Below are 27,369 nucleotides of genomic sequence, written 5' to 3'. Positions count from 1 at the left end.
ATATATATATATATATATATATGTACATTTTAGTGAGAACTTAGGTAAGTGACTGTCCTCTCTAATCCTGTTTTCTCATCTTGAAAGTGAGGCTAGTCACTCTGACCTCAGAATCAGCCCTTAAGGCATTCAGATCTGGCTGAAGAGCCCATGAGAGTATTTTAGGCATGGAAAGCCAAGACACTCTGGAAAAAAAAAAAAAGAAGAAGAACTAAATGAAAGATCTCTGTGAGTGAGATCCCAGTGGAAAGAACGGGGCCATCAAAGAAGGAGAACCTTTCTGTGAAGGGAAGAGAGAACTTCCACTTTGACTATGACCCTGTCGGAATAAGATCAAAGTCGGCGAACCCTAAAGGCTTCCATAGCCTTGGCAACTCATGACTAGAGCCTAGGGAGATTACTGACGCCATAAACAAGAGTGTCAAATTGTTAAGTCAACAACAGGAGTCACTGTGTACTTACTTCTCATGTGGGATCTGTCCTTAATGTGTTGTCCAATGTGAAGTAATGCTATAACTAGTACTGAAACAGTATTTTACACTTTGTGTTTCTGTGTGGGTGCAAACTGATGCAATCTTTACTTAATATATACTAAATCAATCTTCTGTATATAAAGATAATTGAAAATGAATCTTGATGTGAATGAAATGGGAGAGGGAGCGGGAGATGGGGGGGTGTGAGTGGGAGGGAAATTATGGGGTTGGAGCCATTGTAATCCATTAACTGTACTCTGGAAATTTATATTTACTAAATAAAAGTTAAAAGAAAAAAAAGTGAGGCTAGTGATAGTGTCTACCTCATATAGCTGATGTGGGAATGAAGAGAGGTATTATTAGTGTTATTATCTGAATTATCTGTGTGAAGTACTCAGTGGCTGGCACAGAGTAATTGCTCTATAAATATTAGCTGCTATTATTATTATTATTATCAAAATCATCATAGTTTTAAATTCCTTTACTTGGTTAATAAAAATCAAAGCCACCAAATTTAGGTTTCACTTTTTTCTTCCCTCCCTCCCCCCCCCCTTTCTTTTTAGGTGATATGGAGAGAAACAGAATTTTCTGATCTGTGAAATGGCAATATATTATTATAATGTTTAATAAGCACTTTTGTGGAGAACTGATTTATGTAGGTACACTAGAAAAAATCAATCATAACTCATTTTCATTAGAACTCTCATTTTCATGTAACAGAAAGATGATAGTGCCTGGGCTAATAGAGTCACAGTGTAGATGGAAACCTGAGAGTTTATTTAGCATCTACTTTCAGTATAAAATCACTTATTGATGGTTTGAAAATGAGGTAAGAGGGAATGGACAAAAGGAGTGGCTGAATCTCAGCTTTTTGCTTGAGTTTTCTGGTTGATGGTTATGGCATTTTCCTGAGATGGCTAAGTGTGTGTGCCTAGGGGCTGGTGACCTGTTTAGGCATAGTCACTATGTGAGTGCCCTATGACATTCCCCCCGAGAGCTCATCACCTCTGGCTGCCATTTGTCTGGTGGGTGGACAGCTAGAAACGGTCTCTCAGGCTCTTCCCACTCCTACCTCCACACTCAGATACCGGGAACCTCAGGGGGTTCAGTCGGCAAGGAGATGATGGGAAGAATGCATTCAACACCCAATAACATTCTTGTTAGAGGTGGAATAGAAACATTAAATAACCATAATGCATTTTAGTATCAGATTAATGTCAACTTGAACATGAAAGGACTGGGCCTAAGGCATAGAAAGATTAAGCTGCTGACCTGAAATCAGGCAGCCACACGGGTCGATCCTGAATTTTGATATAAAATAATCCCATTTATTTGAGGGATAGGTATCCTCAGAGGGTGGCCAGCTAAAATGGATATACAAAACTAAATAAGTATAGAGAATTGCTCTTCACCAGGAACTTATGTAACACCTGTGATGTACCAAGGTCTGACCCCAGCTGCCAGGCAGTGAGTAATTTCATTTCAAAATGCCGTTCATCTTCACTTCCACGGCAACTCCTATGAGGAGCTCCTAGGCTGCGTTAGTACCAGTTGGCAGTTCTGTAAGAAACGCCTTTTCTTCCCTGGAGTCCATCAACGCATTCTGCACCACTCCTGAACTTTCCTTGTCTCTTTCTACTCATTTTGATTCAAGAACAATTTCAATATCGTCCTTCCAAGTCTTTCACAATAAATTTCAACAACATGGTCATCATCCTCATCCTCATTTTCACCCTCTTCGTCATCGTTCACTCTTCAACTTATGATAGGTCAACTTCATGGGTATTATACGTTTGTGGGATGATTTTTTATTTACTGCTATGAAATATTAAAGGCATTGCCACTTTAACACCTACTTTGTTTTCTGTCCAGGGTATAACCAGAAAAGATGCTCTTCCCTGGGGCTTGACTGAAGTATCAGAGGGTTTCTGCTGGAGTCTTAGTTCCTAATCAGTAAATAGAAATGGCCCAGCTGCCTTCCTCAGCGGGCTCCCACTGAAGACATAGTCCCAACCTTCCCTGTACATAACATCTGTGGGTGTGGCTAATGTACAGGAAACTTCATTACAGCTGTTCTTGGGGAATGTGTATCTAAATGTGTATTGAAAAGCAAGTGTCATAATTGTAAAAGTAATATATGTAGAATAAAGTAAATAAATAAAATATTTCTATATATAGAAAGCTTAAAATATTTAAACCCAGAGCAAAAAAAATGACGTTTAATATGTCAGACCATACATAACTACTGCTGATAATTTGGGTGCCTCCTTTTGCACTCCATCTCCATTGTGGCATCCTTCATCCCTCCTACCCTCTGCATTTTAATCCATGCTTCTTGTTTATATTACTTATCTATTTGTTAATTGTGTATTTCCTCTCAGTAGGAAGTGAACTTTATAAAGACGAGGATTTTTTTGTCTGTTTTGTTTACCTTTGTATCCTAGCACATAGCTTATTGGTTAAGTAAATTGTGTTTTTAATTTTATTGTAAATTATTTATTTGAGATAGATAAATAGATAGAGAGCTCCCATCCACTGGTTCCCTCCCTAAGTGTCTGCAGCTACTGGGACCAGGCCAAGCCGAATCCAAGATCCAGAAATGCAATTTAGGTCTCTCATAGGGGTGGCAGGAGCTCAATTACTGGAGCCATAACCACCGCCTCCTAGGTGCTGCACTAGTAGAAGGAGTCAGGCTTCGGAGCTGGGAATCAAACCCAGGTGCTCTGATGCAGGATACAGCAATCTTAACACTAGGCTACATGCTTGCCCCTAATAGTCTTTAAAATTAGTGTGTGATGGGACCAGCATTGTGGCATGGTGAGTTAAACCAGTGCTTGTGATGAGTCATGGCTGCTGAACTTTGTCATGGGTGACACAGAAGAATTTCCATTCGCCAGGCTTCAGTCTGAACCAGCCCTGGCCATTGGGGCCACTTGTAGAGTCAGTCAGCAGATGGAGGATCTCTTTCCACCCCACCCCCATCTCTGTAGCTCTGCCTTTCATATAAATTTTTCATATAAATTTCATATAAATTTTTCTTTAGAAAAAGTAAAATTTGTATATGTGTATAAAAGGGATTTGATATATTTGGAGTAATACTATACAGACTTGGTATTATGAGTTGTGTATCTCAGTGCCTTACAAATAATGGATTTGCTGGAAGTATAATTTAGTAAAAGAGGCTGGCGCTGTGCACAGCGGGTTAAGCTGTGGCCTGCAATGCCAGCAAACCATATTGGTGACTTGGGCCCCTGCACCCATGTTGGAAACCTGGAGGAAGTTCCTGGCTCCTGGCTTTGGCCTGGCATAGCCCTGGCCATTGTGGCCATTTGGGGAATAAACCAGTTGATGGAAGATATTTCTCTCTCTCTCTCTCTCTCTCTCTGTCTCTGTCTCTCTCTCTGTGTGCATGTCCCTCCTTCTCTATCTTTGAAATAATAAATCATTCTTTAAAAATGGGAAGAATTTAGTAACTTTACAATTTTATAGCATAAACATACAAGTTTACTTATGTATATATTTGTTTTAAAACACATTTGAGTGTTAAAATACAATTGAATTCTGCCATATGATAACTTTGTGACTTTTAATAATCTCTAATCCTGAAAAATATTTTTTTGTGGCAGTAGAAAAAAGATGCATATTCCCTACTTTGGAGAAGGTTAATCATCTCTACAATAAAATAATGTCTAAGCAGGTTGGTTATGGAGTTGGTAGTAGAAACATTTATTTTATTTCGATAGAATTAATTTTAAGTGTGAATACTACATAAAAATGCAGTCACTTGAAAGAGTGGAAGTTTTGTACCATTTACTCATAACTCAGTCTTTCTTGACATTTTTTTACAGTAGAAAAATATGCATAACATAAAATTTACCATTTTAATCATTTTAAGGTCAATGGTATCACGTACATTTATAATGTGCAACCAGCAGTACAGTCCATCTCCAGAACCTTTCCTTCTGCTACAACCTGGAAGAAGCTCATTAAACCCTGTGAATCATTAAGCCACACCCCCTCACTTTCCTCTATCACCTGTCCCCATTAACTCCATTCAACTTTCTGTCCGTCTCTGACTCTGACTGTTGGAGCACATCGGGTAATGGAATCATGCATCAACTGTCTTTTTGCAGCTGGCTCAATTCACTAAGCGTGTCTTCAAGATTCATTTTTGTTGCCACAAGGATCAGAACCACATTCCATTTTATGACTATATAGTATTGAATCATGCATATATATTTTATACCACTCTTTATTTATTATCTGCTGGTGGAGACTTGGGTTGTTTCTACATTTGGATTACAATGAACGTTGTTGTACAGGTAATTGTTTTAGTTGTGTTTTCTGTTCTTTGGGGGTATATATAAAGCTCAAAGAAAATTCTTAAAATTTGATGATTTCAATGATTAAAGGACTTCACTGGGGCAAATTTTGGCACAATTGCTTAGCTGCCTCTTGGGTTGCAGAATGCCTGGATTCAAGTCCCAGTTCCGCTCCCAATTCTAGCTTCTTGCTAACATGGATTCTAAGCAGGTGATGGTTTAAATCGTTTGGTCCATGCCACCCATGTGGGAGAGCAGGCTTGAGTTCCTGGCTCTAAAGCATTTAGGGAATGAACCAGGAAAGAGGAAGTCTGTCTGCATCTGTGTGTGTGTGTGTGTGTCTGTCCGTCTGTCTGTCTGTCTTCCCCTTTCAAATAATAAACAGTTTGTTAACAAATGGCATTTATGGCATATATCACGTGGCGCTGCATTTATTCTTACATAATGGTGACGAATGATGTTTCTATTGCCTTCAGAATATTTTGCAAGAAGGAACCTTGTCGTCAGCTAATGGCCAGCATAAGGACTATCTGAGTCTGTAACTCATACGTCACTGCTGGGCACGCCAGAGCTCCTGCTTATCAATACTGATAGCCTGGGTGCTTAGAAGACCAGGAGGTCTCATTTTATTTTCATTCAAAATGTGCTGAGCACAGGCAGTCTCAGTGGCCAGCAGATTCAGTTAGGACAGAAATAATGCACAGCAGAAATCCTTCCTTCCATTCTCCAAATGCTGAGCTTGGCATCAGAGAGAGGTCATGGAATCCTAGAACCCTCTCTCCCAGGATCTTAAAAGCTATTCCCTTGCCCTACTTGACACTATTTTCAAATCTACTTCTTTTTAAGATTTTTATTTATGTATTTGACAGGTAGAGTTACAGACAGTGAGGGAGAGAGAGAAAGAAAGTTCTTCCTTCCATTGGTTCACTCCCCAAATGGCCGCCAAGGCAGGCGCTGCGCCAATCTGAAGCAAGGAGCCAGGTGCTTCTTCCTGGTCTCCCATGTGGGTGCAGGGGCCCAAGCACTTGGGCCATCCTCCACTGCCTTCCCGGGCCACAGCAGAGAGCTGGACTGGAAGAGGAACAACCGGGACTAGAACCCGGTGCCCATATGGGAAGCCAGCGCTGCAGGCGGAGGATTAACCAAGTGAGGCACGGCGCCGGGCCCCTCAAATCTACTTCTTTAACATCAACTGCGTTTCCCCCTATTCATCAAGTTCTTGGAAAACGTAAATGCAGCTAGCATCAGCTGATATTTCTGTCTTTTAACATTTCATCATACTTCTTTAAAAAATACCACTCACTTCCAGTCATTCTCCCTGTGCTTTGATATTGGTATGGAAAGGATGTGGTACCACCCATTGGCAATGACCTTAGAGTCAGATTTAGGACCTTTTGGAGTCAGAGTCCATATTAATTTCCTAACGATGCCACAGCAAGTTGCTCACATTAAGTGGCTTAAGAGAAATGTATTGAGTCTGAAGTCTCACAATTCGGAATCAAGGTAGCAAGACCACACTCTCTCTAAATCCTATAATGCATAATATTCTTTAGTGTCTTCCAACTTCTCTTGGCCTAAATGTTCCTTGGCTTGTGACAGTATGACTCCATAAACATATCTCTATAGTCACATGGCTATCTTCATCCTGTATCTGTGAGTAGATTTGTTTCTTCCCACAAGGACACCACTCATTGGTCTAAGGGCCCACTCGACTCCAGTGTGATAGCGTTGTAACTGAACTAACTTACATCTGCAACAAAGCCATTCCCAGATAAGGTCACCTGCTGGTAGAGCAGGGGTTACAACTTAAGATATACTTTTGGGGTGCCCTCAATGCATAACAATGATCTGTGGTTTGATTGCTAACCCCAACTCTTACCAGCAGTATGACCTGGAGCTTGTTATTTGTTCTCTTTTAAGTCTCAAATTGTACTTGTCTTTGGGGCTGATAAGGCTTACGTGAACTAATGCAGTAAAATGCCTAGCACGTTGCTTCCTATACTAAGTTCCTACGTCCCAGATCTGGTTATCAATATATTTGTAAAGGGGGCTTACGACGAAGGGTTTAAAGCTGGGATTCTGGTTTACAGCACAGAATCTTTCATTTAGAGGAAATCTAATTCTCAATGTGAGATCCATTAATAGTATTCTGAGGAACACTGCAAATCACATACAAAAATTAAATATTTGCACTGCATTCTGTTTTTCTGTCTAGAAAAAGATTCCAGGTGTTTTCCAAAGGAGCCCATGCTATTCCCCGAAATGTAAAGAATGTGTTTGCACTAAAATTCAGCATTTCATTGTTACGGTAGATGCTTTGTACAGGAACTTCAATCTAGAAACTTACAGTGGTGTCAGAAAGAAAAATTGAGAGTCATCCACTAGGTGGTATAAGAAAGAGCGATGCTTCTAAGAGTGAATGTCAAAATGTGAGACTTTCCTTAGGTTGTCTCATTTTATTCTCAACATGTGTTGTGAGGAAATGATCAACCACATGGATTTACAGAGCCGAGAATTGAGCCTCAGCCAGGTGAGACAACCCGTACAGGTTCACCAGGCTAGAGAGAGGCAGAGCTGGAATCCTTCTCCAGACTTCTGCCTGAATCCCAAAGCGGAGTAGAGTGCTCTATGTTTCATGTTGTTTGCTTATCCTCTTACTAATCCGACTCTTAAAATGATCCTGAGGTATAAGGAAGAACGGTTTAATCACTCCCTCACTTGCATGAGTGTATGCGAATAAATATAGTTTTTTAAAAAATGCCAGTCCTTGGGGCTGGCACTGTGGTGCAGTGGATTAAAGCCCTAGCCTGCAACGCTGGCATCCCATTTGGGCGCCAGTTCAAGTCCCAGCTGCTCCTCTTCTGACCCAGCTCTCTGCTATGGCCTGGGAAAGCAGTAGAAGAAGAAGGCCCAAGTCCTTGGGCCCCTGCACTCATGTAGGAGACCTGGAAGAAGCTTCTGGCTCCTGGTTTCAGATCAACTCAGCTCTGGCCACTGTGGTCATCTGGGGAGTGAACCAGCAGATAGAAGACCTCTCTCTCTTTTTCTACCTCTCTCTGTAACTGTCTTTCAAATAAATAAAATAACTTTAAAAAAATGCCATTCCAAGTTAGAAAACCAGCGAATGGGAAAAATACTGCTACCTCTGACTTCCACTGTTGTTTCTTTCAAAAACAATAATAGCTCTTTTGAATCAAGTGTCTATTTCCTTTATATTTTACATACATTATCTTATGTAATCCCATCACAACCTTGCTAGGTAAGAATTATTATATCTGTTTTACTGATAAGGAAAAAAATGGAAGCAAAATTTCCAGGGAAAATGGTGAACTGAACACATTCTGTTTTCATTCCTCTCTGGAAATATCACTAATATGATAAAAATTACTCTAATAGTTGGGCTCACAGGATGAAGGGAAGGGCAGAGGAGGCTTTACTGCCAATGCCACAGCAATTGGAAAGCAAAAGACAAAAGTGAGAAGGCTTCAGATGTTTGTGGGAAAATGGACTGGGAAGAGGAGCTTGCTGGGTATAAAACATTTTTGGAAAGCCCTGCATAGTTCTTTCATGCCATGCATTTTCCGTGAATTTTTTGAAGACTGCTCACAAAGCTAAGAGAACTGAGAACAAAGCGGCCCCTGGGGAAGGCTGAGAAATGAGCAGACAAGTACTGGAAGAATTGGAGGCATCAAGTGCCTGCAGGTTAGGGGTTAAGGGTGAAATCTAAAATAAGGAGGGTGACTCGGATATGTGCTTAAGAAAATAGTCCAGTCCCTTTTCCCATCTCAGCAAAAGAAAAAGAACCAAAACCAAATCCACCCGATGGTGCAGTTGGAAGGGCTGTTAAGGGGGAGGGCACAGCACAGCTGAGTGCAGGGTAGGCTTCATGGAGAAGCGCGGGGCCAGTAGATGAGCTCAGACTGAACGCTGAGGCCCTGGCCCAGCCCTGCCAATGTGCCCTGGCAACACTGGCAGCCAGGGCCTCCCCCTCAGGAAAATCTTTTGTGGAGATTCTCACAAAGCCAAGAAGGAAGATTTAAAAAAAAAAGTTTATATACTTATTTAAGAGGTAGAGTTACAGAAGCAGAGGGAAAGAAACAGAGGGAAAGGTCTTCCATCTGCTGGTTCACTCCCCAAATGGACACAACAGCCAAAGCTGGGCTGATCCAATGCCAGGAGCCAAGAGTTTCCTCTGGGTCTCCCACGTGGATGCAGGGGCCCAAGCATGTGGGCTATCTCCCACTGCTTTCCCAGGCTATTAGCACAGAGCTGGATCAGAAGAGATGCAGCTGGAACATGAACTGGCTGCCCACATAGTATGCCAGCGCCACAGGTGGAGGCTTAGCCTACTAGCCCACAGCGCCATGCCCATGTCCCCGTCCCCTCTCAAGAAGGAAGATTTAAAGTGAACAGCATTGGAGTTTGCTAACTCAATGTCCTGGCCATGGCCAGAAGCTACACTATCAAAACTTATGTTGGCAAGACCCACATGCTCAGATCATTCAAGGAGTGGTTTAGGACCCCAAACTTAGTTATGAGCTGACAACTGAGGATGTTCAGATATTTGAGAAAGCCCTCTAAATAGGACTGACAGAGACTGAAACAAATGAATGGGGAAAAACTTCAAGGAAACTATCAGAGAGAAACTGTATCAGAGAGATATAATAATCAAACCAAATCAAAAGAGCACCTCCCTCCCCCCCACTAGGAGGAGGAGACCATGACAATAGCTTTTAGAGAGAACAATTTACCGTTGGAGAAAACAAGTATAGCATTGGGGTCTGCGCTGTCATGCAGCGGGTTAAAGCCCCAGCCTGAAGCACCAGCATCCCATATGGGTGACGGTGCTGGGCTGGGCTGCTCCTCTTCCGATCCAGCTCTCTGCTGTGGCCTGGGAAAGCAGTAGAAGAAGGTCCAAGCCCTTGGGCCCTTGCACCCATGTGGGAGACTCAGAAGAAGCTTCTGGATCTTGGCTTCGGATCGGCGCAGCTCCGGCTGTTGCAGCCTTTTGGGGAGTGAACCAGCGGATGGAAGACCTCTCTCTCTCCCTGCCTCTCTCTGTAACTGTCTTTCAAATAAATAAAAGTAAAATCTTTTTAAAAAAAAAAGTGTAGCATGAATGGAAAAATCCAAAAAGGGTTCAGAGAGTAATCACAGAAATGTCCCAGGCTAAGAAGAAAACAGAGACAAGGGGAGGTGCAGGCATTTGGCTCAGCAGTAAGACGCTGCTTGCAGCTCTCACATCCCCTATCAGAAGGCCTTAGTTCAAGCCCCAGTTCCTCCCTCCATTCCAGTGTCCTGCCCCGGGCTTAAGTAGCTGAGTGTCTGTCATCAATATGAGAGACCCAGATGGATTTCCCAGATCTGACTTCAGTCGGGCCCAGGCCTGTCTGTTGTGGGGCATTTGGGAGTGAACCAGCAGCTGGGCAATCTTCCTTTCTCTCTGTCCCTGCATGTCTGTCTCCCTGCTTTTCAAATAAATACAATAAATACACATTTTTTCCAAAGAAAAAAAATGAGCAAATATAAGAACATTTAAGAGCCAGCATAGGAGTTCTAGTTTCTAAATAATGGAAGGTACAAAAAAACAAATCGGGAGAACCATCACTATATAATTTGAGAAAAAAGGAGCCCAAATTGAAAGATACAAGTTTCCATAATGAGCCAATCAAGTGCCCAGCACAATGAATAAATCATGAAGTTCTGAAGCATTTAACACAAATATATAAGATTGCCAGGTTCTGGAAACAAAACTGTCACCTCCAGAGGAGCAGACATCAAAACAGCTCCAGACTTCTCAACACCATGAAAAGCTAGAGAACATGGAGAGAGCAATGCCTTCAGACTCCAAGAGAAAATAATAAACTACCTAGAATTCAACTCTCTGCCAAATCCTCATTGGAGTGTGGGTAGAATAAGAGTATTTTTCGGCCGGCGCCGCGGCTCAATCGGCTAATCCTCCGCCTAGCGGCGCCGGCACACCGGGTTCTAGTCCCGGTCGGGGCACCGATCCTGTCCCGGTTGCCCCTCTTCCAGGCCAGCTCTCTGCTGTGGCCAGGGAGTGCAGTGGAGGATGGCCCAAGCCCTTGGGCCCTGCACCCCATGGGAGACCAGGATAAACACCTGGCTCCTGCCATCGGATCAGCGCGGTGCGCCGGCCGCAGCGCGCTACCGCGGCGGCCATTGGAGGGTGAACCAACGGCAAAAGGAAGACCTTTCTCTCTGTCTCTGTCTCTCACTGTCCACTCTGCCTGTCAAAAATTAAAAAAAAAAAAAAAAAAAGAGTATTTTTCATATATCCATCCTGTATAACAGTATCTCCTCTGCAGACATTCTTAGAAAACTGTTGGAGGGTGTGTTTCATAGAACAAAGGCGTGAGACAAGTAAGAATGAGAGCTTGCCAGGAATCCGTCACCAAACAGGAGTGAGGGACGGTGGCCGAGAAGTTCCAGACATGCAGCTAGGAAGAGCACAGATAAACAGTCCAGACCGGATGAAGTCAGAGGGCTGTGGGACACTTTCAGGAAGATGGCGATGTGACCGATGCGTCTGAACATGACGAGAGGGAACTAGACAACTAGAGGAGAATTTGCAATTGCATTAGGGAAAAGATACAGCAACGAACACACCTGTGTAAGCAAGACCTTCATTAACCGCATAAAAACAAAAAACTGAGTAGTAATGGAAAAGCAATGAGTTTACCATGGGTCTCAGGATGAAACTGCTGACTACTGACCTAATCAAAAATTGCGCCAGATAGGATTATGTTGGAATTGTTGGAGCATGCTGGGCTTAAAACCGAAAGAGCAGGAACGTGAGTCAAATCCTTATGTGCCACGTTGGAAATTCAATAAATAATGCCTAACTGCAAAGAAGGAACAATAAAATTATACTCCTTAGAGACATGGTGGAAACTTCCAAATTCATTGGCCAAAAGAGGTAAACATGCTTGCTTCTTGGCTTGGGGGACAAATGAAGCACAGGACTATAATTTCATCCTTTTAAAATAGCAAAATTTTAAGAAACATTTGCTTCTTTTTATTATATTTATGGAAGCATAATTTGGATAAAATGAAATCATTAAAAAGACTGAAATGGATCAAAATATGAAGCTTTAGGTGGTTTTATTTTTCTTTTTTCTACTTTTCTGCAGTTAAACCAAAAGCATATTAGTTTTATGCAAAAAATTATCTTCATTGTAAAAAAGAAATTGAAATTCAGAGGTAAGAAAAATTTTCCAGTATCATTACGTATTGTAAATGGTAGTACCGGAATTACAATGCTGTTAAGGATTCAATCTTCATTAAATTCTGTGAAGCAAAACTGGCATACCTCACCCGTCTCTCATCCCTGGAGGTTCACAGCGCCGCTTTTTATACCCTATGAGCTAACACTTGATATTTTTCATTTACTTAATTGTCTACTTACTTTATCTATTTATTTACTTATTCTCATCTAATTCCAGGAAGGTGAGAAACTGGGTTCCAAAGACACAAATACTATGACAAACCAGCGATCTGTGTGGAAGGGCACTTGATCCTCGTTTCCGTGTTCTCAGAATGCGGAGTGAGTCGCAGTGTGTCTTGCTTCTGCCTTTGGAGAGCGTGGTTTCCTGGAGGTGTGACCGAGTCCCAGGCCCCTGTGCGTTTCCATCACTGCCTCCCAGAATCCCAAGCACACAGGTGCTCAGTGTAAGCTCTCTGGGTGCACTTGTCAGAAAAGATGTGGCTTCTGGGACTGTGATCCCAGCTTCTTTCCTACCTTGCTGTGACTGGTTCAGAAGAGCTTAAGTGAGTCTTTGTTTTTTAATATTTATTTATGTGTTTATTGAAAGACAGAGTGACAGAGACAGAGGTGGAGACCGAGTTAAGGGGGAAGAGAGAGAGGCCAGGAGCCTGAAACCCCAGCTAAGTCTCCCACATGGGTGATAGGGGCTTAAGTACCTGGGCCTTCTTCCACTGGGTCCCCAGATGCATAAGCAGGGTGCTGGATGGGAAGTAGGGTGGCCAGGACTGGAGCCAGCATTCTGATGTGGGATGCAAGGCAGTGGCAGGCAGTGACTCAACCCGATACACCACAACATTGTCTCCAAGTGAGGCTTTCTTTAGCACTGACTCCATTCGGGAATCCAGCATGGCAGAAGAAACATTCACTTAATGTATGCAAAGCTAGGAAATCCACCTGAAAAACTGTCTTTTTAACCAGTGCTTAGATTTTGCCTGTCCTTTTTCTCTTTCCCTTGGCAAATCATGCCAAGTCAATTCTTTTTTTTTTTTTTCTTTCTTTTTTTTTTTTTTTCTTTTTGACAGGCAGAGTGGACAGTAGAGGGAGACAGAGAGAAAGGTCTTCCTTTTTGCCGTTGGTTCACCCTCCAATGGCCGCCGTGGTAGGCGCACTGCGACCGACGCACTGCGCTGATCCGATGGCAGGAGCCAGGTGCTTCTCCTGGTCTCCCATGGGGTGCAGGGCCCAAGAACTTGGGCCATCCTCCACTGCACTCCCTGGCCACAGCAGAGAGCTGGCCTGGAAGAGGGGCAACCGGAACAGGATCGGTGCCCCGACCGGGACTAGAACCCGGTGTGCTGGCGCCGCAAGGCGGAGGATTAGCCTGTTGAGCCATGGCGCCGGCGATGCCAAGTCAATTCTTAAAAAAGAGTAGGACGTTGAAAAGGGGCCAGTTGTCTTCAGTCTGACAAGGTACATGATAGACCAATGTTGAGTGTTGGGACCTTTCTGTTGCCATAGTGAGATACATTTACGGCTGTTCAAAGATCACACACCTGTGACAAAGCGAATACCCTCTCACTCCCACTGTGACCTGTCCTTCAGTTGCTACAGGGTTTCATCCATGTGTTCACTTACAGTAGTTGGTGATTACGAGACAGATGGGGTGGAGAATAATAGTTCCCTACATGTCTGGACTCAAAGAATGAGTAAGTCAATTCTTTTGAGATATAAATGCAGTGTCTACAGAGGAGCTTCTGAAGTAGTCTTGTGGTCTTTCTTTTATATTGCAATTACCGAATGCTTCTTCTCATTTCCTGGGAGGTTGTCTTTCTGATGCTCCAATCCATGCAGGGATGAAATGAAGAAAAGGTGCAAGGAATAAGGAGGTATCAAATGCCTTGCAATGCTTTTCTTGGGATTTAATAATAATTTCCTCTAGGATGCTTTGCTGGGCCTCCTTGGGCTAGGTCAGCTTTGTCTACTCTACGTTCGCATTACGCTCTGATTAGCTCCTCCCTGCTGGAGACTTAAATCAGGCTTTCTAAAATACAAAGGAAAGTTGGAATTGTTGGAAGGTGATTGAGGATCCTGGTGAAGTAATGAAAATAGGGCAGATACTGTAATGCCATCAGGACTTGCTCTTTACCTTATGATTCTACTTTATTCCAGGTGTTGGCTTTATTCTCTTGACCTGCTGCTTTGCTTTTTCTACATTCAGTCAGTTCAGTTCTCATTTTCTGGAAGCTTTGTGACAGATGGGGAAGCATGCACTGCCATATCAGACAGCCCAGGGTAAAGATGTCGATTGGAATGGCTTGGGCCACAGTCAAGTGCCCAGAATAAGGCTTCAGGCTAGGGATGTGGGGTGCTGTGAGTGACAAATACCAGAGACTGCAAGTTGTTGGTGGGACCTGGATTGGTGAAAGACAAGCCGTAGAAAATGAAAGGCCCTGCCTGAACAGAGGAGAAGCAGAAATATGGGTCTTATCAGAAGCCATTATATTCTGGTGCATGACCGACTATCTTTGTTTAAAGGAACACAGTAGAGAGCAGTGTTTAAGGGTAGCTGTGGCGTCTCCTTGCGCAGGACTCTGCCACTCTGCTGCTCACCTATTCTGTGGCCTCGGGGAGATTACTTAATTTTTCTAGGGCTTCACTTTGTTTACCTATATGGCCACAATAGTAGTAGTATTCATAGAGTTGTTGGAAAATTGGGATAACGTATGCAGCACGTTTAGAGTAATGATGAGTACTGCTTGCGTAACTACTGGATGTTAGCAATGATTAATCATCCTGTTGTTCCACCAGACTGTACATTTCATAATGTCTGGGTGCTACTGAGTGAGCAATCAGTAATTGCATCAGTGAGCGCAGACTGAGTTCACGGAGCAATGTCTGTGACTGCCTTTACTGCACGTGGGGTCTTCCGCTGTGCCAGGGAAAACCATTAAACATTCGCTGGATCGGAGAGTAGAACTGGAAGCTGTGGCCAGCTAAGCAAGCTCTGTTCACATGCTGAGTTGGCTTGGCCTTCAGAGAAGCATAGCCCGAAGCAGTGTCATGTTTAAGAAGTAAAATTGTGCAACAAATTGATGCAAAATGGCAGATGAGACCTTTCTGTTTTTATTTATTTTTTTACTCTATTTGAAAGAGAGAGAGATGGAGATGGAGAGAGATATTCTGTCCATTGGTTCACTACCCAAATGCCTTTTGGGTCAGGCCAAGGCCAACAGACCTCAATCTGGGTCTCCTATGTGGGTGACAGGGACCCAAGAACTTGAGACACTGGTTTCTGCCTTCCAGAAAGCCACATTAGCAAGAAGTTGGATTGGAAATAGAATATCAGGACTCAGACTGGGCGCTCCACTACAGGATATAGGCATCCCAAGCAGAGCTTAACTGCTCTGCCAAGCACCCACTCCCAGGCAAGACTTTCTTTCTTTCTTTTTTTTTTTTATTAAACTTTTATTTAATGAATATAAATTTCCAAAGTACAGCTTATGGGTCACAATGGCTTCCCCCCTCCCGTAACTACCCTCCCGCCCGCAACCCTCCCCTCTCCCGCTCCCTCTCCCCTTCCATTCATGTAAGGATTCATTTTCAAGACTTTCATTTGACTTTTTCCTTCCATCCTTGAGAATGCATCTTATTTTGCTATACTTGAACTTATTTAGACTGTTCTGGTTTGGTTTGCTAACAATTTGGATCATATTACTTTGGAATTTAACATTGTGCCATATAAGCAAACATTTACTAAATAAAATACCAGCATAGGCAAGATGTGGAGGGCCTCATGGAAGAGGATACTCACACAAAGTCGTTCAAAAGCACTCACTCACTAACAATCCTATTGCCATGACTGTAAAGAAAAAAATTGCCAATTGTTTTAGCTTTTAATTTAAGAAATAGCAGAAAGGCTTTTTGGAAACTTTAAAATTTAGAAATATTTTTGTCCTGCGTAATTCAAGTGGATGCAACATAATTTACACTAGAGATGTACTCAACAAAAGGAATTTTAAAAAATAAGCAGCAGCAGTGAAATGTTACAGGGGCACATAATTGGCCTGGCTGTTAACACACTGCCTGGGATGCCCCATCCCACATCAGAGTGCCCGGGTACAAATGCTGCCTCACCTCCAATTCTAGCTTCCTGCTAATGCAGACCCTGGAAGACCCTGGATGGCTCGGATGGTTGGGTCCCTGTCACCCATGTGGGAGACCTGGATTGTCCCCAGCTCCTGCTGCTAGCTTTGACGGTTGTGGGCATCTGGGGAGTGAGCCAGCCAGGAGGATTGTCTCTGCCTCGCAGATAATAAATAATAGGCTAAATTAAGACTAAAGAATCAAATGTGGTATATGTTTTTCACAAACTTGAAATAAAAAATGTCTTTCAAAGAAAGACACAAACCTAGAGAAACAAAAAGGAAATGATTGATATATTTGACTATTTAAAATGTAAAACTTCCACATTAACTGCAAATATTTTTAATGATCAAAAGCCAAATGGACAGCCTAGAAAAATGCTCCAGAAAAATGTTAAGAGAGAGAGTTAATTTGCTCTTTTTTTGAGACGCAGAGATAAAGAGACAGATATCTAGAGAGATCTCCCATCCTGCAGCTCACTCCTCAAGTGTCCACAACAGCCAGGACGGTGCCACACCAAAAACTGGAGTCAGGAACTCAATCCAGGTCTCCCACATGAGTGGCAGGGATCCAACCACCCAAAAAATCACCAAAGCCTCCAAAGGGCGCACACAAGCAGAAAGCTGGAATCAGGAGTAAAGCTGGGACTTGAAGCTCTAATTTGGAATGCAACGTCATAACTGTGAGGCAAAACACCTACTGACATTTTTAAACAGGCTTGTAATTAAGAAGTCTAATAGCAAGATATATGAGTAGTCTATTCGCTGAATAAATAAGTACACAAATATCTGCAGCTTCACTCATTACCAAAGAAATATGAACTAAATCAATAATTTAATACTTTTCACTTGTCAGATCAATGACAGTTGATGTGGTAGTGTTTGCAAGATGATAGACAAAAACATCATTCTTATAGATGATTGATAGGAAGGAGATGTGGTGCAACATTGTTGCAAGGTAGTGGGAAATGTTGATTAAATTAGAAAATTCGCACTTTCTTTGGCCAGCAGTTCTATTTCTATAACCTTAGCCTACAAACATATGCACAAAAGTCTTTCAAGGAAGTTCAAAGTACCATTGCTGGTAATTGTACATGGCTAAATCATCTTTCAAACCCCATCAGTAGGTTAAATATTTTATGGACATTGATGCAAAGAAAGATAAAGGGGCTGTTTAAAATGAGCAGATAGATCTATATGTGATGGTATCAATGAACAGAGACTATACAGTTATGCAGAAAGCACAACAAACCATGCTCCTGCAGGAATGATAGGAAGTTACCATTGCTGTCAAAAAGAATACATGCATGCAGAGAAAAAAATCTCTTAAGGGACACACAAAGATTTATTAACAGTGGTTGACTCATGGGAATGGACAGAAAGTTTGATTTTCATTGCATAATTTAGACATACTTTGTAATTTTGCTTTCTGTGGACACTTCTGGTTCATAGCATCTCGTTTTCAATGCCACCTATGATTTAGGCTTCACTAGCTCCATTTTATAGATGGGGACATTGTGATTTGGAAAGATTTGGAAACATTGCTAAAATCACACAGCCGCTGTCCTTGTCCATCATCAACAGAAAGACTGGCATACAGAGCAAGGTGTACAGTTAGTATACTCACATGTGTTCATGATATGGATCTCAATAAAACTGAAGTCAATTTTGTAGGAAAAAATAATTTTTCCCAAGTATTTTTAATCTTAAAAAATGGAATTTCTGCTTTACCTTCTAGAATACTCTTCTAAATTCCACGTGTCCAAGTGTGATTACAAACCCTAAAAATAGTTTCCTTTTCTCTTCCCTTAGACATTCTTTATTGTGGGGATGTTGAGATTGGGTAGATGGTAAGAAAACTAAAGCAAAGCAAACAAAAAGCATTAGCCCTGGGTCTCAGGATTAATCAATCTATGGTTAGGGAAAGAGTTGGCAAAGACTGACTTACTAATCTGTTCTAACAGGGAAGAGGAAGAAATCTCTCCTTGCATCCCCTGACTCTACTCCTGGGAAAGGTAGATACACAAAAGAGTAATGTCAAGACAACCATGTTAGTTAAGACGCTGGATGTAGAATCAGAAAAGTGTTTATGAATTTACATGAATGCAACTAAGAAGACAGGAGTGAGGTGATACTGCCCACTCCTCCACTCACCTGTGGGATGTGCTTTGCAAAAATAATCAACTGGTTATCCCCGCAATTTTACTTTCCATGTGACTGTAATAAATATGAGCCTCCCAACGAACAAAGTGTGATGTTAATGTTTAATCTATTTTTTCCCATACAGTAGCTCCTACTGTAGTTCATGAGCCCCACAGGGTCCTCACACAAGACAGATACGACTGTGTTGGACTTCTTGAAAGACTCTTGGTTTTCAAAGGGACACTCTCCTGGCAGACTTCTGCATGTAGTTTTCACTTAACAAGGTGTTGTCGTCCTCTGTCTTTGGAAGCTAACTGGAGCATTAATGAGCTCCTACACTACCTACAGCCATGGCAAATTATTTGATCTCTCTGGGCCTAAGCACCCTTACCTAGATACACTATAAGGTTGTTGTGAGGATAAAAAGTAGCATAAAAGTGAAATGTGTTTCAACCTCTACATAAACAGACCCCTGAAATATGGAAAATTTCTATGTCTAGTTGACTACTGAGGAAATGTATACTCATCCCAAAGAAACACTTTAACGACATTTTAAGACATTTATTGTAAAACTATTCCAGGTGAAATCAAAGCATTAGGACCCCTTCAGCCTTGTCTGTTAACCTGATAGCTCTCCAGGCAACCACAGGCTACTGCACTGAGGAGACAGCTAGCTGCTAAGACTGGGGTGAAAAGACACATTGAACACTGGACTCTGAGGCACATAAGAAAGCCATGGAAAGGTGTACTGGCCGCATTTTGTTCTGTAGGCCACATAGCTCGGCAAGCCTGTCAACGTAAGTGAAGACCAGGCTCTGCCTCCACCCACAATCAACCCTATCATCAAGGCCCCCAAAAGACACACAGCCCAACAGTGTCTCCAGAGGGACTGCCCATCTGCCTGGCTCCATAGCTTCTCCATGAAGCAGAAGGAAAGTTTCTCAGAACATGAGACAAGCACAGGACACAGAAGTCAACACAGCGAAGGTTACTGTGTTTCAGAGATTAGAGGGAACACTGGAACAGCACACCAAACACTCTGAAAACCTCAAATGAAATGAAATGACACTAACGTTTGCCATGTATCTCTACAGTGCCTGATAATACCCAGGTGTTCTGATCGCTTGTGGTGGTATTGCTGGGAGCTTTGAACTGTGATGTTCCCTAAGCAAACAAAAGTAGTCAGTTCCACACAGTAGTCTATTTATGCAATACACTTTGTCTTCCTATAAACTCTAATGAGATATAATATCATTTTTATCCATTTTTTTTCTTAAGTTTTATGGCTTTTAAATTAATTAATTTGAAAGGCAGAGAAACAGTGAGGGAGAAGGAAGGAGAAAGATCTTCCATCTGCTGGTTCACTTCCTAAATACCCATAGCAGTTGGAGCTGGGCCATGAGTTCGTAACTCCATCCTAGTGTCCCATGTGGGTGGCAGGAACTCAAGTACTTAAACTATCATCTGCTGCCTCCAAGGGTCTATATTAGGAAAGTGTAATTGGGATCATCAGAGCCTGGGTTCAAACCAAAGCACTCCTCTGGGATGCAGACATCCCAAGCAGTGGCTTTTCCATTGCATCAACACCTGGCCCTTCACCTCCATTTTATAGATGCAGAAACAGAAGCAAGACTTCACAGCCGTTAGGTGTCGGATATGGGATTTGGACTGAGATGACTTCATCCAGCGTCTGTGCTTTTCATCTCAGGGTTAGGAAATGTTTCTTTGAAGGGCCAGCTAGCAAGCACGGTGGGTTTTAATAAATCCTCTGTTGCATATTCATTTGTTAAATGATCATTTAAAAATTTAATAACCAGTCTTCACTGATAGGCTATTCAAAAACAGGCTGCAGGCCCATTCTGGTATTTACTGCACATTTTGCTCAAAGCTTTAAGAGCACAGTGGATATGCTGTTCTGTGTGCCAATCGGATATGCCAAAATACTGGTGACGAATCCATAGTTCGGGGGCACGCATTTGCTGCACACCTGGGACACCTGCATCCAATATCAGAATGCCTGGGTTGTGTCCCAGTTCCTCTGTTTCCTAGCCAGCTTCCCTCTAGCATATATCCTGGGAGGTCGCAGATGATGGCCCAAGGACTTGGGTCCACATGGGAAACCAGGATTGAATTAGCCAGGCTCCTATCTTTTGCCTGGTCCTGATCATTTAGTGCATTTCAGGAGAGAACCAACAAGTGGAAGAAACAAAGATCTCAATTTCTCTTTCTCAAATAATATAAAATGGAATTAAATAAATAAAAAATTCAGAAAACAGTCATCCACAATTCTGACTTCATCTTTCTGTTTCTGTCTCTCCTGTCTCTCCTCTCCTCTCCTCTCCTCTCCTCTCCTCTCCTCTCCTCTCCTCTCCTCTCCTCTCTTCTTCTCTCTCTCTCATGAATTTTTTGATTAGGCTTCCTTGTACCTGGTGATCTGCTGTTGGACATTTGAGAAGGGGCTGTCAGGAATGAATAAGAGCTTCTGTCCTTTAGTCACTTTGAATCTGCCACTGGCTTTATTCCTAGATTGAATTTTCACACCTGGCAGTGACTTTAGGTAGTGTGATATTGGCCTAGAATGTATTCTTTCTTTGACTGACTAGACTTAAACGCATAAAGAAGTTGCATTATGTCTAAGATCGTAGGCCTGACATTTTTCTGCAAACTGACATTTGCAAGGCTATGTTAACTTTAGGCAGTTCTTCTAGTATAAATATACCAAGAATCTGACATATAATTTTTAATCTTTTTCATTAAGGATTAAAATGGTTTATAAAAGGACATGGTTCATGCAGAGGACTCATATCACAATGGAACATTCTGCTTTCCAGGTACCTGCTGTTTGCTTGGAGACTAAGAATGTAATTACAGCACTCTAGGCTAGGCTGCTAGTGAAGAAATCACAGTGCATTGCTGAATATACTCAAGATAAAACCGTGAAAAAAAGGATGAAACCTTGGACTTGCAAATACATGCTGGTTAAATTTTTTTCTTGACATTCCCACTGTACATGATGCATTATCCAAACTCATGTAATGAGTGTAACAGTTCATTGATTTTAATATTTCAATAAGAAACACAAATCAAAACTTATGAAAATGAAACATTTTTCAAATTATTTTGACCACAACCCAGGTTAAAAAGTATACCAGATTTTATATCCTGATACAGTACTTTTCAATAAACATATAAAAATGGAAATAAAAGTTTAGGGACAATGCTTCTCTCAATAGATAAGCAGCATTTCTGGTATTTTTCTCTTCTATCTTATTTCACTTACATTTTAATGCTTCTTCTGAGTGCTGAATTTATTGTATTTTATAATTTGTTAATAGCTCCTGACTCACAGTTTGAAAAACAGTGCCACTGAGGGTCCAAATGCTCACAGCGCTCACATTCACAATTGTTGACCTCCTTGTGTAACCTACCAGCCCAGTTTGATTTATGTACTGAGAACCAGCCCTGCACAGATCACTGTGCGAGACTCTGTGGCAGAGAGTAACACCTCCGGCTACCTTAGTCAGAAGTGTTCTGAGGTGGCCAGGACACCAGTGAGCACCTTGACCTAAAATCTCTACCCTCATCAAGGTTATGCTCCAGTGGATAACAAGTTCAGAGATCCAGGAGCCGGGTCGCTAAGTCCCTCACTTAGGTAACTATGCTAAGCAAGTAAGGAGTGTTATTATTGCTTCCTAGGTAAAGGTGTTTTCTTCTTACCTAGGAAGGTCAGCTCAATTTTTAGAGACAAAAAGGGAGGCTTAAAGGATCAGTATTTTGAGTTCAGCGCCAGGGTTACTAAAAAATGGCTGCACACGATTGAGTGGGGTTTGTGCTAGAACAAAATGGGAATTCAAGAGAGGAAGTGATCATGGAGTCATGCCGTAAAAACGTCTGACCGTCAGGAAACTCGGACAGACTATGTCAGAGGTGCCCTTAACCATCTTTTTCCTTCAGGGTGAGCTAATCTAATTATTGTTGACAAACAAGGCAGAATGGATGGGGTAAAGAGAGGAGTGGTAACTTCTCGTGCTTTGCAATGTTTTCTAATCAAACTCCTAAAATTCCTTATATGGAGTTTTACTCATTGAAACCCCCCCCCCTTTTTTTTTTTTTTTTCAAAAACTAAGAAATAAGGTCAAATAGCAAGGAAGTCATGATTGTCACCTCTCTGGGAGAATCTGCGTTTTGTTCTTCGCATCACCAAGCGTTTCATGTGCGCACGTTTCATGTGCGCACACCCATGAGCCCATGTTACCTGTAACTAAACACCTCCTGCTTCTTACTTCTAGGAGCTGATGCATTAAAGTGACAGACATGGAAGGCGCCCTCCACCTCAGAGCACATTCAGTAGATTCTATACTCATACATGTGCTCATCCATGAGAGATGCGCATCTTGGGGAGCAGCTCATTCTATAAATCCATGGGTGGGGTAGATTTCTGCTTAGAGAAGTTGAAGTCGTGTATATACAAAGAATGGTTACAAGGACAAAACAGGCAAGGAGGAAGAATACTTCTAAAATGCCAGTCCTCAGTACAGCTATATGTGCCCAGGATCAGGGCTTCCCATGATCATTCGTCTTCAGAGATGCCACTCTTGACCTTGCTGCCTGTGTCAAATCTCCTGTTATGCGTCCTTAGAGTCCAACACCTCCCCTTTCTTCACATCAAAAGTATGAATTTTCCATTTGTTTCTGTGGCTATTTAATCCATAAGTCTTTCTCTTTATAGGACACTCACTTAACTATAGGTTTATAAGTTTAGAGTTTGTAATTTTTCACTATTGTTACCATCTCTCCAGCGCTAAACACTATGATTAATTCATAAGTGTTCGATAAATCATGGTTGGATAAGTAAATTAACATTTGAAGATATTTTGGCATGTTGTTTTCCGACAAGGTGCTTCTGTTTAGCCCAATCTTGATTACTTATTAGCTACTAAAGAGCAATTCCTAAGCACTCATGATGTTTTTCTGTTTTTGTTATTTTACAGTCAACTTTGACCACTTTGAAATTTTGCGAGCCATTGGAAAAGGCAGTTTTGGGAAGGTGAGAACCACATGATTAATCACCAGCAGGTTACAGAGCTCAGTAGCTGAGTCTGACAGCACTCAGATTATTGAGTGATCAGGATTACAAGGAAAGATAATTTAGGGAGGTGTTGTATGATGGACTGTTATAGAACTGTCACCATGGTTTGAAGAAAGTGTGACATCCAGCTGCATGATGAACATAGACTGTTCTCAGAATTATCACATTAAAATCAAATCTATCTATTTTCATGAGATTTAAGACTTTTCTCTGTACCTTGGAGGAGATTAAGATTTTAGAGTTAACTTTAAATTGTACTGGCTATGCCTCCAATAATTGTTGCCAATTTAAGAGTTAATTTTTTGCATGTTGGAAATAAGCCACCTAATTTTTTCTGTCCCTTTACCCAGGGGTACCATGTTTTTGGTCTTCAAAAACCTGCCCCAGAAAAGATACATACTTAAGTTTTGAGAAGAATCTTCTAGATTCAAACCCTCATATTAGTTTCTCAACGGAGCCATATTTTAAGGGAAAATGCTGTTTCACATTTCCGTTAAATTTCATTGAAAAATCATCCACTATCTATTTTAACAGATATTATATGGACCCTTAAAGGGCAACACTTTTCAGAACCATGAACTGATGCTATTTAGTTTTTCCCCAGGCCTTGGAGTCCTGTTCAGTTCTCCAACATGTGGTTGTAAGCAGCAATTCTCTGCACAGTGTTGTTTGGCTTGACAGCTTAGTCATATGTGTTCCTGTCACTCAAAGTGGGACTAAAGATCTTGTTTGTTATTGGAAGAATCCTGACAAGGAGACAGCTATTTTCTTCAGAATACTGTCAAAAAAAAAAAAAAAAACAAAGCAAAAAGAGGCAAACTTGTTTGAGACAGCGGAGATTCAAGAATTGATTAGTTGCATAGGGAAGACAATAAGATTTGCACTCTGTAATTGGAGCAGAGGGAAACTTTAACATCAGAGGATCTGTAAGGGCTAAGGCCTCCGAGCCATGCAGAAGAACAGCCGTGCTTTGTCTCACATTGCCATGGGTCCTCATCTCCTTAACCGCTTCTCTCTTGGGTTGCACCGTTAGGTCTGCATCGTACAGAAGAATGACACCAAGAAGATGTATGCAATGAAGTACATGAATAAACAGAAGTGTGTGGAACGCAACGAAGTGAGAAATGTGTTCAAGGAGCTCCAGATCATGCAGGGCCTGGAGCACCCCTTCCTGGTGAACCTGTGGTGAGTGACTGCACCGGGCCTCCAAATGGAGCCATTCCCACCTTCGTCCCCAGCTGCCGGTCGACTCTGCATCTTGATTTCTAGGTGTGCTTCTACAAGGTCCTCGAGAGGACCATGCCCTTTCTTTGATTTTTAATGATGAAATCATTGACTTCTTTGATTTCATGATGAAATAAAATGTTTGTTTTATTGGCACCAGTACTCTATGGTTCAGTCATTACTGTTCTGCTTGTCCTGGAGGCCAATTTATTTTTTTAAAAACATCATAATTAACAAGGAATGAGTTCAGATGTTTATTACTCATTAGATATTTTTGCCCACAAACTGTGGGGTCAGGGACTTTGGGTGCAAAGTATGCCCTCTCTGATTGGCACGAGGTTGATCTTTGGGACTTGTACAGAGTACTTAAGTACCTTCTCAAAATAATTGGCAGTATGTTGTTTTCCTTGTAGCACACTTCTTAAGCAGCCACTAATATACCTGTAAGATGGGAAGGATGGGTGTTGCGTTTTCACCAAATATGTTTTAACAGGGCTGGAGCTAACTTAGGTTAGTGGCTAGACATTAAATGATTGTGATCTGCTCTCAAGGCCATTGCCATAATCCAAGGCTTAGAAATTGGCAAAGAAGATTGCGGTATCTATTACCTCCTGCTTCTCTCTTGTGCTTTACAGTTTTTATGTCTCTTCCTCTACATCTTAATGCATCCATTATGTTAAGAGCCAGTTCTTAGAGCTAACTCACTGTGACTGTTTTTTTAAATATGCATACCGAGCAGTTCCTACTTAGCAGCAAAGACAAGAAAGAACTTTATCTGGAGGATGCTAATGGAAAAGTAATTGAGGTTTCACTGTGTGTCTAGCGACATCCTTCTGGAAGAATCAATGAATAAAACTAGCCTCCACCCATCTTTAATTAATACAATTCACTTAATATATAATTTGCACAAAGCTTCTATGCCACAGTTGAAAGGAAGATGGTTCCCTGTGACTTGGAAATAGGCCTATTGTAGCTTATGCGCTACTCAGACATGGTAATGTGCCTCTGGCTCAGCCTCCGTGGATTTAATCAGTATTTTAGAGTGGCCTGTTCAAAATGCTGCCACGTAAGAAGTTAAAATGGATGCAGCTCTCTGCCTTTGGAATCATCAGATTGCTTTTTTCCCCTCTTTCTGCACCCTAAGGAGGATGACAGGTTACTGTCACGTCAGAGCCTCCCTTTGTTCACAGTCACATTTTTTTTCTTCAAAAGTTCATTCCACGAATTTTCTCTTCTCAGGACCAGGAACCCTTAAGGAGGACACACAGGGCACGTTGCCCTTTCATGTTCAGCTCTTATAGCTGTGGGCAATGTTGATTTCATCTATTCTTACTTTTTTTTTTAAGAGAGTCAGAGAGAGGCAGAGGAGGAAAGAGAGAGAGATTTTCTATCCACTGGTTCACTTCCCAAATGTCACAATGGTCGAAGCTGGGCCGATCTGAAGCCAGGAGCCAGGAACTTCTTCTGTGTCTCCCAGGTGGGTGCAGGGGCCCAAGCACTTGGGCCACCTTTTACTGCTTTCCCAGGTCACAGCAGATAGCTGGGTCAGAAATGGAGCAGCCAGGACTTGAATTGGTGCCCATATGGGATGCCAGCACCGCAGATGGTGGCTTTACCCACTATAACACGGTGTCAGCCCTCCTACAGTTTTTTTTTTAAGATTTTTTTTTGAAATTCAGAGTTACAGACAGAGAGGGAGACACAGAGAGGGAATCTTCCATCCACTGGTTCACTCCCCCAGATGGCCAGTACCCAAGGCTGAGCTAGGCCACATACAGGAGCTCAGAGCTTCATCCTGGTTGCCCACATGGGTAGCAGGGGCTTGAGCACTGTGCCATCATCTCTTGCTGCTTTTTGCAGGCCATTAGCAGGAACTGGATTGGAAGTGGAGCAGCTGGGATAGAAACCTGCACCCTTATGGGATGTTGGCATTGCAGGTGGCAGCTTGACTAGCTATATCACAATTCCAGCCCACTGTTCTTATGTTCTTAAATCATGGATTTAGGAGACTTTAAGCTGGCCAAGACTTGGGAATGTTGCTGTTTGCCAATGTGGTGTCACTATAGACAAAATTCTGATCTCTGTGCCTGCTGACCTGGTGAGAACATGAATACTGCAGTCTTTCCTTCTTCCCACTCATGTTGACATTCACAGAACACTGGACATTATGATTGACAGAAGACAGGGAATAGAAGAGCCCACAGCCCAGTGATTCTACACCACACTCATAACTGGAAACTAGAAGGGGAGCATTCCTTTATGTATAACAGAAAACCTTTTTGTCTTTCAAATCCTAAGATAAACCTTTATAGATCATCATTATTCTTGCTAGTAAATATTTTCTGCCTTAGCAATACAGCATGGTCAAATGAAAAACAATCTTTCTTCAACTATTAAGCGTCTTGCTGTGCTTCTGAAAGTGTGATCATAATTTACTTTATCATTTTAAGTCACAATGTCATAAGATAGTTAATGTATATAACCTGATTTTTTTATTACTTTTTTTTTTGCCAGGCAGAGTGGGCAGTGAGAGAGAGAGAGACAGAGAGAAAGGTCTTCCTTTGCCGTTGGTTCACCCTCCAGTGGCCGCCACAGCAGGCACGCTGCAGCTGGTGTACCACGCTGATCCAAAGGCAGGAGCCAGGAGCTTATCTTGGTCTCCCATGGGGTGCAGGGCCCAAGCACTTGGGCCATCCTCCACCGCACTCCCTGGCCACAGCAGAGAGCTGGCCTGGAAGAGGGGCAACCA

General features: G+C 42.1%; 1 protein-coding gene across 1 annotated transcript in view; it reads left to right on the top strand.

The window, feature by feature from the left end:
* STK32A (serine/threonine kinase 32A) overlaps positions 1-27,369 on the top strand; it is a 130,612-nt gene that overhangs the window by 9,689 nt on the left and 93,554 nt on the right. The window contains exons 2-3 of the mRNA XM_062189729.1: positions 23,299-23,354; positions 24,430-24,581. Coding sequence (XP_062045713.1) covers positions 23,299-23,354; positions 24,430-24,581 — 208 coding nt within the window. The remainder of the gene's footprint in view (positions 1-23,298; positions 23,355-24,429; positions 24,582-27,369) is intronic.

The sequence above is a fragment of the Lepus europaeus genome, chromosome 4 (genome assembly GCF_033115175.1).
Source record: "Lepus europaeus isolate LE1 chromosome 4, mLepTim1.pri, whole genome shotgun sequence".
NCBI lineage: Eukaryota > Metazoa > Chordata > Mammalia > Lagomorpha > Leporidae > Lepus > Lepus europaeus.
The sequence above is the reverse complement of the archived record's forward strand: the minus strand, read 5'-3'. Positions and strand labels throughout refer to the sequence as shown.